At 47.7% G+C, this 13,322-nt stretch overlaps 1 protein-coding gene across 3 annotated transcripts in view; it reads left to right on the top strand.

Annotated features, from left to right (window-relative positions):
- IGDCC4 (immunoglobulin superfamily DCC subclass member 4) overlaps positions 1–13,322 on the top strand; it is a 111,475-nt gene that overhangs the window by 43,605 nt on the left and 54,548 nt on the right. For 2 of the 3 annotated variants that reach the window (XM_080396929.1, XM_080396928.1), the window contains exons 2-3: positions 1,071–1,400; positions 11,206–11,347. In XM_080396929.1, coding sequence (XP_080253055.1) covers positions 1,071–1,400; positions 11,206–11,347 — 472 coding nt within the window. The remainder of the gene's footprint in view (positions 1–1,070; positions 1,401–11,205; positions 11,348–13,322) is intronic. The other variant, XM_080396930.1, reaches the window with a different exon arrangement.

Here is a 13,322-nt window from a genome sequence, read left to right as displayed (position 1 = left end):
GCGGAGCCATAAAAAGAGTGGATGGTGATGGTTTGAGCACAGCGGAGATTGAAATTGCTGGTGTGTGGAAGCAGCGCTGCCAGCTAACATTGACTTAGTGTCTCTGGAGAACTCTAATGGCAAATGCATTTTATTAATGACAATATTCTTTTAAGAAATGCTGAGCCTTGTTTCAGAGGTGGAGCTCTCCTATGAGTAACATAGGTTTGGAAATCGGCCAGACCAAGACCTGTTCAGCTTAGCTTGCTACTGGTCACTGCTCTGGCCTCCAGCTGCAGCAGGCAGGTTGACTAAGGGCATGTTCTGGGTACTGTCCGCTTGCAGCTGGAATATCCTTTTCTAGTGCAGAAAATGTATAGCTCCATTCTCATTCTGAATTTGCCTATATGGGATAAAAACGCTCAGAGACAGCAGGTCACATTTTTAGCCGTTCTTTTGTTGTCTTTCCTTTGAAATTAGTTTCCCAGTACATGAACATCAGTGGGAGATCTGATCTTTCTGGAGTCCCAGCTGGGTGTGAGCTCTTACTGCCAGCTCCCCCAGAGGGGGAACTGCTCCAACCAAGTTGTGATCGTTGGCAATGGTGTACCAAGCTGGGTTTGATACCTTTATTTGCACTTAGTTGTCTGGTGGGGGTTGATCAGCCTTGGAGGAGGCTCTGGTATGCAGGCAGGTGAAGGGGAGCCATTGCTTGTCATGGGCAGCCATGGCAGGTTGTGGCCCTTACTGCTTCTTCTGTACTTGCTCTTGCTGTTGCCATTCACTTGACCTTCTTCCAGTTTTTCTTTTCTTGAATCCAGCATGGAAAAAGCAAGTGTGAATGGAAGGAGTGGCTGCTGGGTACAGTGTGGGATGGCAGAAATGATGCACGCTGTGTAGCCCTGGGGCTGTGCGATGGAGAATGCAGTGCACAAATGTCATCTGAGGTGGCTGGTCACCTAGCAGGGCTGAATTTCACCTGTTATCTCTAACCATATTCATGGAGAACTGTGCATCCTTTGCTGTGTAGAAATGGGATGTGATTAACCAAGGAAAGCAACCCCCACTGCTATGCTGTCTTTTCTTTGCAGGGAGGCTGTTGGAAGGGGATTCTCTGGAGCTAAGCTGTAGTGCTGGGCCTGCAAAGGTGATACTGGAACCAAACCAAGTAGTCATTTTGGACTGTAACTTGGCCCCTGTTGAGCAGGTGATTAACATCACGTGGAAGAAGAATGGATTTCCATTAGTGGAGCAGGAACATCTCCACGTGCTTCCAAATGGATCACTCTTCATCTCATCCCAGGCTGTGGCAAAGGACAGTAAATATCCTGAGAGGGATGGTGCTGAGGGTAATTACTCCTGCGTGTCTTACAGCTCCCTAGGGGCTGTCACCAGTCAAACGGCTGCAGTCAGATTTTCAAGTAAGTGTTGGTTGGTTTTTTTTTAATTATTTTAAATTTTCCCCCCTCCTGGTACTCATACAGACCATCTGCCTCCCAGAGAATTAGAGATAATGTGTTTATGAAGTGAAATTCTGTTAATGATGTGTAGGTGGGATTTGGGATAGTCCACAAATAAGCAGTGGTGTCTTTCTCTTATACCACTGTTAACGTCTTGTGTAACTCTCCCAGGTAAGTGCCATCAACCATGAATTAAAAACAGGACCCTCCTCACTCTCCAAAAGATAGTGATTGTTTTTGCAGAGAACTCGACACTTCACAGCCCTGAGTGCAGGTACCCTCTGCCTGGGAAGGTGGCTGTAAGGGTCTGGCTAAGGCTGCGATGGGCTTGTTGCCCCAGTGATGTAGATAAGGAGCACTGCCGTAAATCTGTGAGCGCTGGCTGAAGCCAAGGGGCTGAGTGATGGGGAAGTGGTTGGGAGAAGGCACCCATTGCCTTTCCTCTGCATGAGTCTGCTCTGGATGATGTGTACAGGAATGCGTCTGCATTACTTATGTGGGGACAGCGGGGAGGACTGGCAGTGTTTGTGATGGGGCTGCTTGCATTGGTGTTCTTTGTGCTCCCAGCTCAGCTGTGCTGGGCTCTTTGTGCTGTCCACACCCCAGAGGTGGCAGTGGATGGGCTCCAGCTCTGTGCAGAGCTGCCCTGAGCAAAGAGTGTAGATACACTGGTAAAGAGTTAGTCACCGAGAGACAGTCAGGTGGACGAGTGGTCACTTGAGGTGCAAAATGGGCTGGAAACAAGCCAGGCTGTACTCAGGTGGTCTGAGTTTCCCCTTTGTCCCTGCTCTCAGCAGCTGCCTTAGATCTTAACAGGATTCTAAGGGCACCGACTGCTTTCCCCATTTGGAACAGCTTTAGTGTATTTGCATATGGCCTTATGAAAACGGTAAAGGCTGTGAACATAGCTGGGAACTGATGTACCAAAGGAGGCCTTGGGTTCTTTCATCTTCTGCACTGGGAGGTCCTGACAGACAGGATGTTGGACGTCTCCCCTTCTGGTGGCTTTTGTTTGTGAAAGCTTAGCTCTGCCTTTAGTGCAGTAAGTACCAGAAGAGCAGGAGCTTAATCTCTGGCAAAGCAACTTATCTGATGAGAGCCCAGGCTGGTGACCATAGTGAGCAGGAGTGTTGAGGCTTTCTATGTGCTTGGTGGAGCTGAGGGAGGTACCAGGGTCCCAGTGGGTACAGATGCACCAAATTACAGTTCCCAAACATGCTTTCTTAAAGCACAGTGCTGCTGATTTCAGGTGTGGGAGGAAAGTAGGTAAGCCGAAACAGTTTTACAATGCTTTGGTGCTAGTGAGCATGTCCCAGCATGGAAGGATGTGTCCAGCACCCTGCTTTTCAACCGTCATGCATCAGGAGAGAGCAGTGTGCTCAGGGCATCTTTGTCCATTAGCATGGTCTGAAACGCCTATAATGAGATCCTGTCCTCCCACAGAGACCAAACTAGACCATGGCACTGGATTTGTGCTCCCAGTCAACCTTCTACCGTTGTCCTTCTGTGTCTGACTAGCCTTGCCAGGCCCCCATGGCTATGCAGGACCCAGAGTTCCTGGCCCCACGGCTGCTTCTCCTCTGCCCTCTAATGCAAGTTACTGGGCTGCTCTTGTCCTTGACTTTCTAATGGTGCATTTGAGTGGTGTTGGCAGCACCAGAACTGCAAAAGGGGGCATTTAAACTGAAATGGGCAGGCAGGGCAGGGCAGGGCAGCCTTTTCTGGCACCTTTTCACTAATCTGAAGGTTCCTCTTCTGCAGTCCCAGCTGTTGGTGCTGGGCCTGAAGAGCTGAGCACAATGCAAGTGAGGAGCTGCTCAAATACTTTTCAGCCTGTCCTGCTGTCACAGGGTGGTCTGGTCTTGTGAGGACTTGGCAAAGCTCTCTGGAAGGAACTGAGAGCAAGTTCAACTGGAGGGCTGAAGGGAGGACATCGTAGCCCTGAGCAGAGAGGGTAGCAGCACTGGAAATGTGCTGTGAGTCTCATGCACCGGATTTGGCCATGCACATCAGCTCAGCTGCCTCCAGGTTACCACTGCTCTCTTCTGGGTTCCCTGGTGAACAGTCAGCACAGTTTGGGGAGGAGCATGGAGGGGACTTGGGGAGTTTGATGCTGAGCAAGGAACGTTGAGACCAGGGTAGAGCCAAGCAGCTGTAGCTCCCTCAGTAGCTGGTGAATGCAGTAGGTGCCATTGGGTTTGGTCAGATGTTCCCAGCAGGCAGAATTTACCTCATCTCAGCGTGGTGCAAATCTCTGAACTCCAGGGGAAACTTCAGAAAATGAAGAGCAGCGTGCAGGCTAGAACAGACAGCTGTCTACATGAGTGTGTGGCTCTGCTTGGTGTCAGGACCGTCTTGTGAGGTGAATATCCCTTTATAACGGAAGAGATGAAAGAAAGGGCTCTTCAGGCTGTTTTTCATTTCGATCTTTGAGAACGACACTCCAAGATGTGACATTCCACAATCTGAACCGCTGAATCTTTGCTCAGTGTTCAAGAATAAAGTTCCTTTGTATTCAGGAATGGCTCCTGAAGATATTTCAAGTGTGTGAGTGCCAATAAATGATTCCTTGACCTATCAAACAGGTGAGGTTAAAAAATAATGCAAATACAGTAACAACTTCTCTCTGGTACCGTGGCTTATGTAAATGTTGACGGGTGCAGCTGCACAGCACACTATCAGGGCTGAGGTGCTTTTGCACTTGCTCAGAGCCATGTTAGGTGAAGATGCAGAGTGGATGTCCTAACACCCACTTCACACTGTGATGTGTTCAGCCTCTGCTGCCCCAAGCAGGGTGGTTCAGCTTTGGCCAAGCACGTATTTCAGTCTGTGAGCACTGTGCTATAGAAACTAGCACTCCTGATGGCAGGTGAAGCTTTTGCCAGATCAAGGGAAAATCTTTGACCTTTGCAACGTGTCCTGCTTTTACAGTCAGAAAATGTTTAGCATGTAACACCCACGGATTGCTGGTGACCCATCCCTCCTGTTCCATCCTTTTGGTGATTTGTAGTGCCAGATAAATTAGCCTGTTCCAGCCTTTCATTAAGTGAAGGGACCCCTGAGGGCTGAGAAGATGGTCGGGGGTCCTGCATGCAGATACTGTCTGGGGAGGTGGGAGGCGTGCAGTAGAAAAGGTTCAGGTGGATTTATTTGGCTGTTCCTGCCCCAATCCTAGCCACCCTGAATTAGGATATATTCCCTTTTAGGGATGACTTGCGTTGAAGTTTGCACCTTGCCTTTTGCCTTTTGCAGTGGTTTGTGCCTCTTGTTACAGACCTAGGTTTATTGTTTGGTGTCTCATGTGTGAGAACAGTGGAGACCTCTCAAAACCAGGAGACTGACTTAAATTGCCCTTCATTTCCCCTGGATTTTTCCAGAGGAGCATGCATAGGTGACACATTTCTCCATCCCATTCTGGGTTTCTCCCAGAAACAGGGAATTTCAGGTGAACTCTCTCCTTGTGCGTATTTGTATGTCTCCTTTTATTACAATAATAATGGTAATAAAATTTATAATAAATAATATAAAATGATAAAACAATTAATAAATTTCTGCACAGGGAAAGCGCTGCTTCTGTGGCACACACATGCACCGGACAAAGACACTCATTTCTGAATGGAGAGCAGCGAGGGAATTGATTAATGAAATGCATCTCACTTCGATTTGTTTTGTGGGTTGGGCAGAAGCACTCACTATATTAGCATTCAGCTGGTGCAAATGAGATTGTAAAGGCCTGTTGTGTTTTGTTTTTTTCTCTCCTGCTGCTGAATACAGTAGTCTATCCAAAGCTGTTTACGTGTAAGTGCAGTTATTCTTTGTGCTGATTGCCCTGGGCGCTGCTGATCAGTACAGAGCAGTAGAAGAAAACCTGTTCAGCAGGTGGGATGTGTTATCCCTGCCATCAGCTTGCGCTTCTGACCCGCAGTGCATTTCCTTCCCTGGGCTGGGGTTTCTCACCTGGGGATGTGGGACACTCTGTGCGCCATAGAGTCTTGCAATGCCAAGGAGGAATATTTGGGTATTCATAATACCAAGTAACCTCCTATGGCTTTTCATACCTCGATTCATTTATTTGTTCAGCTTGCCTTGTATGAGCACAGTACTTGGTGCCACCAGGACGCTGTGGCAGGGCAGCTAAGGGCTCAGCCCAGTGCCTTGTTGCAGTAGGTGCAAAAGCTGCTGCTGGGGGATTTGGATGAGTCCTGTGCCACTTCCCTGAAGGCAGATGCCAAATGCACCTCGTGGTGGTAGGGATACACTCCGCTTCTTGCCTCTGCCCGTGCCATGCTGAGTCCGTCGTCAGCCTTGTTTGCCCGTGTGTGCAAGAACTTTCATGTATTTCCTGCCTTTCTTAGCACTGCTTCTGTGCCGTTAGTGTCATCTGCCACGTTCCAGGCTTGTGGAAGTCTGCATCTCCCTGCTGACAGCCCCAAGAACAGCTCTGGCACCTCCAGCTGTAAGGGCTGCTGGCTCCCCAGTGAAGGGAGGGGATGCGCCAGGCAGCAGCAAGCCCGGAGGCTGGAAGGGGGCTGTTCAGAGCAGACAGGCGGGAGTGACAGAGGTTGAACGGTGTATGCGGGCTATGGCACTGTGATGACTTCCATCCTTCCCCTTCCAGTGTGACCCAGGTGTTCAGCTTGTTCATATTTTGCTGGATAAACATGTGGCTCACTGCCCAGTGTTCCCCAGCATCCTGTGTGCAACCAAGGGACACCCGTGCCTCGGTCCACCATCCACACCTCGTGGCAGTGGTGGCTGTGGCAAATGAGGAGGAGCGAGCAGTCTGTGGTGGCTCTTGGTGTGAGCATGCCTGTTAATTGAACAGCTGCTCAGGCTGATGAATTAGGTCTACGGGTTTCTTTGAGCCCTGTGTGCTCCCGTGTGGAAATACCAGGGGCATTATTGTAGTTGTGGGAAGGTGTAGCTTTCTACCTGTTAATAGCTACATTTGTGAAGATTTGTTAAAGCTGTTAATTTAGCTTAAACAATTTATGCGAGGGAGGTTCTAGAAAATTACAGTAATTGTGACTGTCAGATGAAGATGTTTGCTGTGCCTGGAGGGAATGGGCCTGTGTTGGGTGGCTGCTGGCAGCAAGCGCAGGAGAGGTTTGGTGTGTTACTGCAGCTGGAGGGACAGGCCACAGCAGGAATCAATGCACACGGGCTCTTGTGATCCACTCTCCACAGGGAGAGCATCTCTTCTCTGTCATGCACGGTGTGCCTGGGATTTGAGGAAAGGCAGATTGGGATTTGCTCTTATTTTAAGGGTTTATTTTATGGATTTTATGCAATTTATTTTGTGGATTAGGTGTATGGGTGAGTGAAAGCCGGTGGCTGTAGGCAGAGCCAGGCTGGGCAGGAAAACCTCCAGGAGATGAATGCACAGGCTTTGGACCATCTGCAGATGTAACTTTCAGATGCTGGTCCAAGTAGGTGGGGAACTGGCATATGTGAAGAGGCAGGAGCAAGGATTACTGATGTACGGATTAGCTGGGCAGCACAGGACCTGTGCGGCCATATGGCCCTGCAAACTGAGCACTGTTCTGGCTCTGCCTCCGCTGTGCTTTGGCAAATTGCTCCCATGACTCTGTGAGTGTTTCCCTTCTGCTCCCCTGGCCTGTTCAGAGACGATGGTTTAGGCAGTATACGTGATCTCTCGGGGGGGGGGGGGGGGGGGACGGGACGGGACGGGGGACGGGACGGGGGACGGGACGGGACTGAAGTTAGATAGAATCTTAGAAATACCTACTAATAATTACAAAAGGTACAAAGAGGATGAGCACACAGAGAGTGGGGGCAAAGCACTGTGGGAGGGAGCAGCAAGCCCCTTTCAGAAGGCTGAATTCCTTGCATAGACTGCATTTTCTGCCTGGGGTGTAGTGTTGCTGGCTGGCAGTCTTTCCAAGCTCTCGGCCTCCTGTACGGATCAGTCTGCTGGGAGAGGGGGAGGGTGCTGTGTTTCACCATGCTGCAGTCGCCCCTGGGCTCGCTGCTAAAAGCCTTGGCACACACGGCTTGGCTCCAGCTGGGTTTAACTTGTCAGTGGGGAGGGAGCTGCATGCTCCATTCCCGAAAGTGCAGAGCCTGCTGCTTTGGCATGTTGCTCAGGGCAATTTGCTGTAACGCTCCTCACCTTCTCACCTGCAGTGGGTAATTTTTACTGAGTGGCCTGTTAAGGTGTTCAGGGTAATCGGTGCAACAGGGCTGAGGGGTGTTTTGGGGCTCAGGATGGCTTTGCAAGCTAAAACCTAGCTGAGGCATTGAAAGTAGAGTATCTGTCTATCATCCTTGTTTCTCTTTTCCCCTCAATCATCTTCTTTCCCTGCCTCCCTATGTGAAGACCTCTTGCTTTGTAGCACCTCTGCAGTAGTCCCTTCTATCAGAACGTGTTTCTGGGAGGAGAACAGCCGCTCCTAAGTATCCCTGTGGCCCTAGGGTTAGCAGTGTGTTGGAGCCTGTCTTGCGCTGGCTGTGACCCACACGCACATCTGTGCAGTGCGTCAGAGTAGCAGGATCTGCTTTCCTGTCCTCTCCTTCCGCAGCAGGCTTGCCTTGCTCTGGCTGATTCTCTCCTTTCCTCCAAGCATCAGCTGTTTGCAGCACAGCTCTGAGCCTAGGCTGGGTCACGTTGTAGGTGCTGGACATGTTCTGCCTTGTCCATTCATCCCAAGGGGTATTGAGGTGGAGGGAGGAGGAGCACAAGGGATCACGGCGTGCTGTGGACTTGGCTCCAAGCTGATGCAGAGGATGCTTGTGGAGCAGCAACAAGCCTGGCCAGCAAGTCTGTCTCTGACTGAGCTTTGCCAATGCTGAGATCCAGGGTTCTTGTGAGTCCTACATTAAAGAAACCTATTCACCGTTCTTATCTTGCTTGCTATGCACAAGAGATCCCTGTTCATGTTCCCTGTCCTCTCCTTCATTGGAGAGGCTACGCACTGCTCCTTTCAGAGCTTGCAGAGGTGATTTATTTTCAGCCTGTCCTCAGTGATCCCTACAGTCCCTGTCCTGATGCTGTAAAAAAAATACGACAGCAGTGCTCAGCCTCTGAATCCCACTGCAAGAGTTATCACGAGAAGGCATTAACAGACAAAACATGGTTTGCTCTGCGCTGCCAGGGTTGAGCCTCCCGTGCCCACTGAGCTCAGCCTTTGCCGGCAAGCTGTGCCTCTGCCTGGGAAGCCTGACTGTTTCTATGTGCTGCTCAGAGTGAGAGGGACACTGCGCTGCCTAATCGGGGTCGCTGTTTAGTCACGCTCCTCCACACCCTAATGAAAAATCTGTCATGGGTGCATTTCTTGGCTCTTTGCTTTTGAAGAGCCATTCCGGAGCCCAGCACAGCAGGCAGATGGGGCTGGATGGAGGTGAAGGACAGGATCTGGTTCTCAGCAGGGAATTTCAGGCTTGCAGGTGCAGGTCTGGCAGGTGGTAGGGAGGAATAGCTGGCAGCCCCATGCTTTGGGACAGGTTATTGTGTGGATAACTCCGGGGGGCCCAGGAGGCACAGTCACCTTTTGTACGCCTTCGCACTTCATGCCAAAATGTGCAGAGTTAAGCCTGGTTTGCTAAATGCCCTGCGTTCTTACCAAACTGTGCAAAATATACATGCATGCAGCCGTGAGGGAGAGCAGAGAGAGTGAGGAGCTTCCCCCTGGGATTTGCGGAGCCTTTTCACCACTGCTGGTGACAGGGGGTTGCTGTTCATGCACACCATGTGCTAGGTTCTCTGATCTCTGGAGACTGGTTTAAAGCTGCTGTAAACTTCAGGACCTCATTGTATCACCTTAGATGATGTCACTTAATAACGAACAGAACAGACAGGTGACCTGACATGAAGGGGAGGAAACAGAGATGCCTATAGATTTTGTCTTTTTAGAACGATTCCTGCCTCCCATCGTGACCTTTCTGGGTACATGACCCTTCAGAGCCTGCCAAAGTATTCTTATTTACGCTTGTAGGATGAAAAGAGAGTAAGGGAAAGAGCACTAAGGATATCTGCTGCCAGGAGAAGGTTGCTTTGATGGTGCCATCCTGAATGTGTGCTGGCATTTGATGGATTTTCTTTTGAACTCTTAGGTTCAGAGAGTTTTATTAACATGAGCTTTAAAGATCTTGTAATCTGTAGAAATTACTTTGTGTTAGTCTGCAGTAAATATTTGAAAATACTAAAGCAGGTGGCTGAATTGGAGCCTGTATATTAATGTCTTTTTCAGTTTTTTCCAGGAAAACATTTTTTATTGTTATTTGCATTGAATTGAAAAACTAGACTCGGCAGACAGCTGGTGGGAGAATTCAGTCTGTAGCTGCTGTGGAGAGCCATGAGTTCCTTTAAACATGTGATAACTATTTAAATTAAAGGAAAACACTGATGACAGCTGAGAATACACCAAGGTTAAAATAGGTCACGTAAAAGCATTTAATTTTCAAAATTCTACATGCTTTCTCAAGCTAACACTGCAATAAAGTGTTTGTGTGTGTGATGCAAAGAAAACTTGAGATTTCGAGTACTATTCAATGCAAAGCAATGATGGAAGTTCTTGGGAGGCGGTGGTGGGACAAGCCCATGATTGTGTTGGAGGACCAGAAGGTCACTTGAGGTCCTTATAAGCACCACACTGTGCTTGGCCCAGTTTTCTGTTTTCTGGCTGAAATTTATGTTTATTGTGCCACAGTCAGGATTTCTGGCACTTGTGTTATAGCGTTGCTGGATGAATTTGTACGACAGGGTAGGTTTAACAGCAAAGGCGATTTAACAGAGACTTATTGAAAGCAGAAGCCAGTTCTTCTCATGGAGAAGAATACAAGCTTTCTACCCTAGTCAAGGAGCCTGCATGCATATTCAAAACTCTACCGTGTGACTGAGATGCCTCTGGGTTATGCTATTGACAGGAGAGATGCTGACAGCCCCAGGGGGAAGATTTCTGCTCTGCTGAAGTCGCAGGGTTTTGCTGTGTGCATGGAAAGAGAAGATGAGGCAGGTGTCTATGAAGATGGGAAGGGTGCAGTCCAAGAGCAATCACAAATGTTAGTGCTTTGTCTCTGAAGCCAGTTCAGCCTCTCTGGTATAGAAAGAAGCATACAGACAGGGGTGAGCCTTGGAGAGTAAACAAGTGTCCTGGCATGTATGAAATCAGTCCTCCTCTTAGCAAGGTGGCTGTGTCTGTATCCCCTTGACTGCATGTCATCTGCTTGAGTAGGATGAAGTTGGTTTTTGCAGGCAAAGCTGCTCACTGTGGGGAAGGAGTATCGTAAGCCTCATGGTCTCTTTCCCTAGTCTCCAGCATTGCCAGCCTGTGGGCAGTTGTTTTGTGTAAGTAACTTGACATCTGGCTTTGTTCTTCCTCTTGCCCTGTTTTAATTTCCTGTGGCTGCAGGAATGCCACAAGGCAAGGGGAAACTCGTCTCTCAGGGCTGCGGCATTTCCCCTCTTCTTTTTCTCATTCTACGTGTCCTTCCCAAGTGGCACAAGTGAACAAACAAGGAAGCAATTTAGGAAGGTAACTGCTGAAACCAGCAAATTGCCTGTCTTTTCTGTCACACTGCCTTAAAGGAGAAAATGAGGCAAGAAGCAAATTTGCACATTGAAACCTTTCAGTTACTATTGTTAAGATTGCTGAGGGTCTGTAGGGCATGGGGAAGTGACGAATTACATTTCAGGCTATCTTTAGGAGAGAAAAGCCTTCCTCTTAACTTATATATTATAACAGGTTTGCATTTCTCAGCAGAAACACTTGAGTTAATAACTTTCCTTCCCTTCTTCTTTCCCCAGCATTATCACGCTTTTTCCAACAGCCAGAGTCGCAGACAGTGGAAGAAAATGGCATGGCCCGGTTTGAGTGTCGCATCGAAGGACTACCCTCCCCTGTCATCACGTGGGAGAAGGACCATGAAGCTGTTCCAGCAGAACCCAGGTGATTCCCTGATTGCTTTCCTGGGTCAGCTTGAAAAAAACCCAAAACAAAACCCGACCATTTAGGATGTGGAAATCCTTCATAAAAAGGTAGAATGAAGCGACCAGGTTTGGGCCTGGTAATTAAGTGATGTAAGAGGAGGTGTTTAAGGGGCCCATGCAAACAGGTCCATAAAACACCTAAATAAAATTAACTTTCCCCCAAACATCCAATCCACCCAAACAAAAAAAAAAAGGCAGGGGGAAGAGGAATAATAATAATAATAAAAAAACCAAGTCCACTTTTATTACTGATCTCTTGTTCTGGAACCTTTAATGATGTACCAAGTGCTCGCTCTATAAAAAATAGTTTCAAGGAAGTGAAATTGGCTGATAAACAAAGTAATTGAGACCAGAGCCTCAGTTTTCCAGTGGCGTGGAAGGTCTGTATGCAGAGATGTGCAATTTCAGCACAGTTTACATCAGCCATTTACTCCCCGTGCAAAACATTGGAGGGACACCAAGAAGAGTATGCAGAAGGGCAGACAGCAGCATAAAAGTGAATGGAAAAACTTGAAATTGTGCCAGTTCTTACAGCACAGAACCTGCACCCTACTAAAGCCTGTGTTGTGCGGAACAGAGCGCAGCAGGCAGTGGCATGGACTGCCTTTGGCTTGTCCTTTCGTGTGAAGTTAAGTGAGGTAGAAGTCTGTGGGGGATTGGGGCCTGGCATGAGGAATATTTCTGCAGCCGACTGTGGGGGTGCCATGCTGGGGGTACTGGGCATACCCAACTGAACTCCATGATGTGGTTTTTCTTTCATTTTGGTTGTGGTTTTAGAGACAGTAATTTTCTTCACTGTTTTCACATATTTATCTCAGGGTTAATGATTCTTCTAGACCACTGTGTGTGCTCCGTAATCTGGGAGGTCTTTCCATTTGTTTTATTCCCATGTTTAGAGGTCATCTAATAAAAGACCCTGAATTTTTTTTTTTCTTTTCTTTTGAAAAAGGTAAGAGTCCTGCAGCATGATACCTTTTCCTTAATGAAAGTCAGTTACAGGCATGAGAAGAGGATAAACCAGTAGTTAGCTGTTAGTTGGTCTGCAGGGGAGCAGTGGCTATATTGTCCTTTAGTTCTTAAAAACTCATTTTCTGTTGTGCAGAAGGAGCTGTTTCCCTCCCAGGGTAGTTAAGCCAAGAGGCAGGAGAGGAAGAAAAGAGAGGCGGGGAAAGATTTAGGAATAATTCTGCAGCAGTGACTGTTTCTATAAGAATAACTGCTTACATCCTTGAGTATGAGGTGTGGCATCTAAAGGTTTATAGGATACTGTTGATTTGTAATGAGAAGAAAATTAATTGATAAAAAAAGAAATTAAAAAACAAAAAAGAAGGGATTGCAGGGAGAAGTGTGCCATAGATAGGGCAATGGCTTTTTAATGAGACAACTCGATGGATGTTGTGAAATTACTTGCTCAGAGATTGCTTTCAACACGGGCAGCCTGAAAATTGTTTTCCTTGTAAAAGCCAGACCATAATATCTGGCTGCAGATCTTTCTTTTTAAATCGTGTTTTAGATAATACGCTTTTCCAGAAGGATTTGCTTTTTTGTTGTTGTCTAGTTGTTGTTGTTGGATTTAATATAACCAGCTTTCGAAGGAGTTAAGTGAATTCCAGGAAATGTTGGCTGCCAACCAGAGCATTCTGTTATCCTTACTACATCATGCCTAAGGACAGATCTCAGGCCAGCCTGATTACTGTGGACTCCCTCCTGTGCACGCTTTGATGAGCCTGTGAAAATGCAATCATTTGGATAGGTAGGCATCAGGATGATGATTTCATATTTCAGAATAGCACGGTTACGTGTATGTACAAAATCAGGCTCGGGCTGTAGATAATAGCCCTTGAGATAATATTACTACATCAATGTTTATGATTTCTTTTAAGAGGGATAGAATAATCATGGGAAACTGACATTGCGGGGTTTTTTTCCTTTTT

Source organism: Falco punctatus (assembly GCF_963210335.1).
Source record: "Falco punctatus genome assembly, chromosome: 7".
Taxonomy (NCBI): domain Eukaryota; kingdom Metazoa; phylum Chordata; class Aves; order Falconiformes; family Falconidae; genus Falco; species Falco punctatus.
This window is presented reverse-complemented; position numbering and strand designations above follow the sequence as displayed.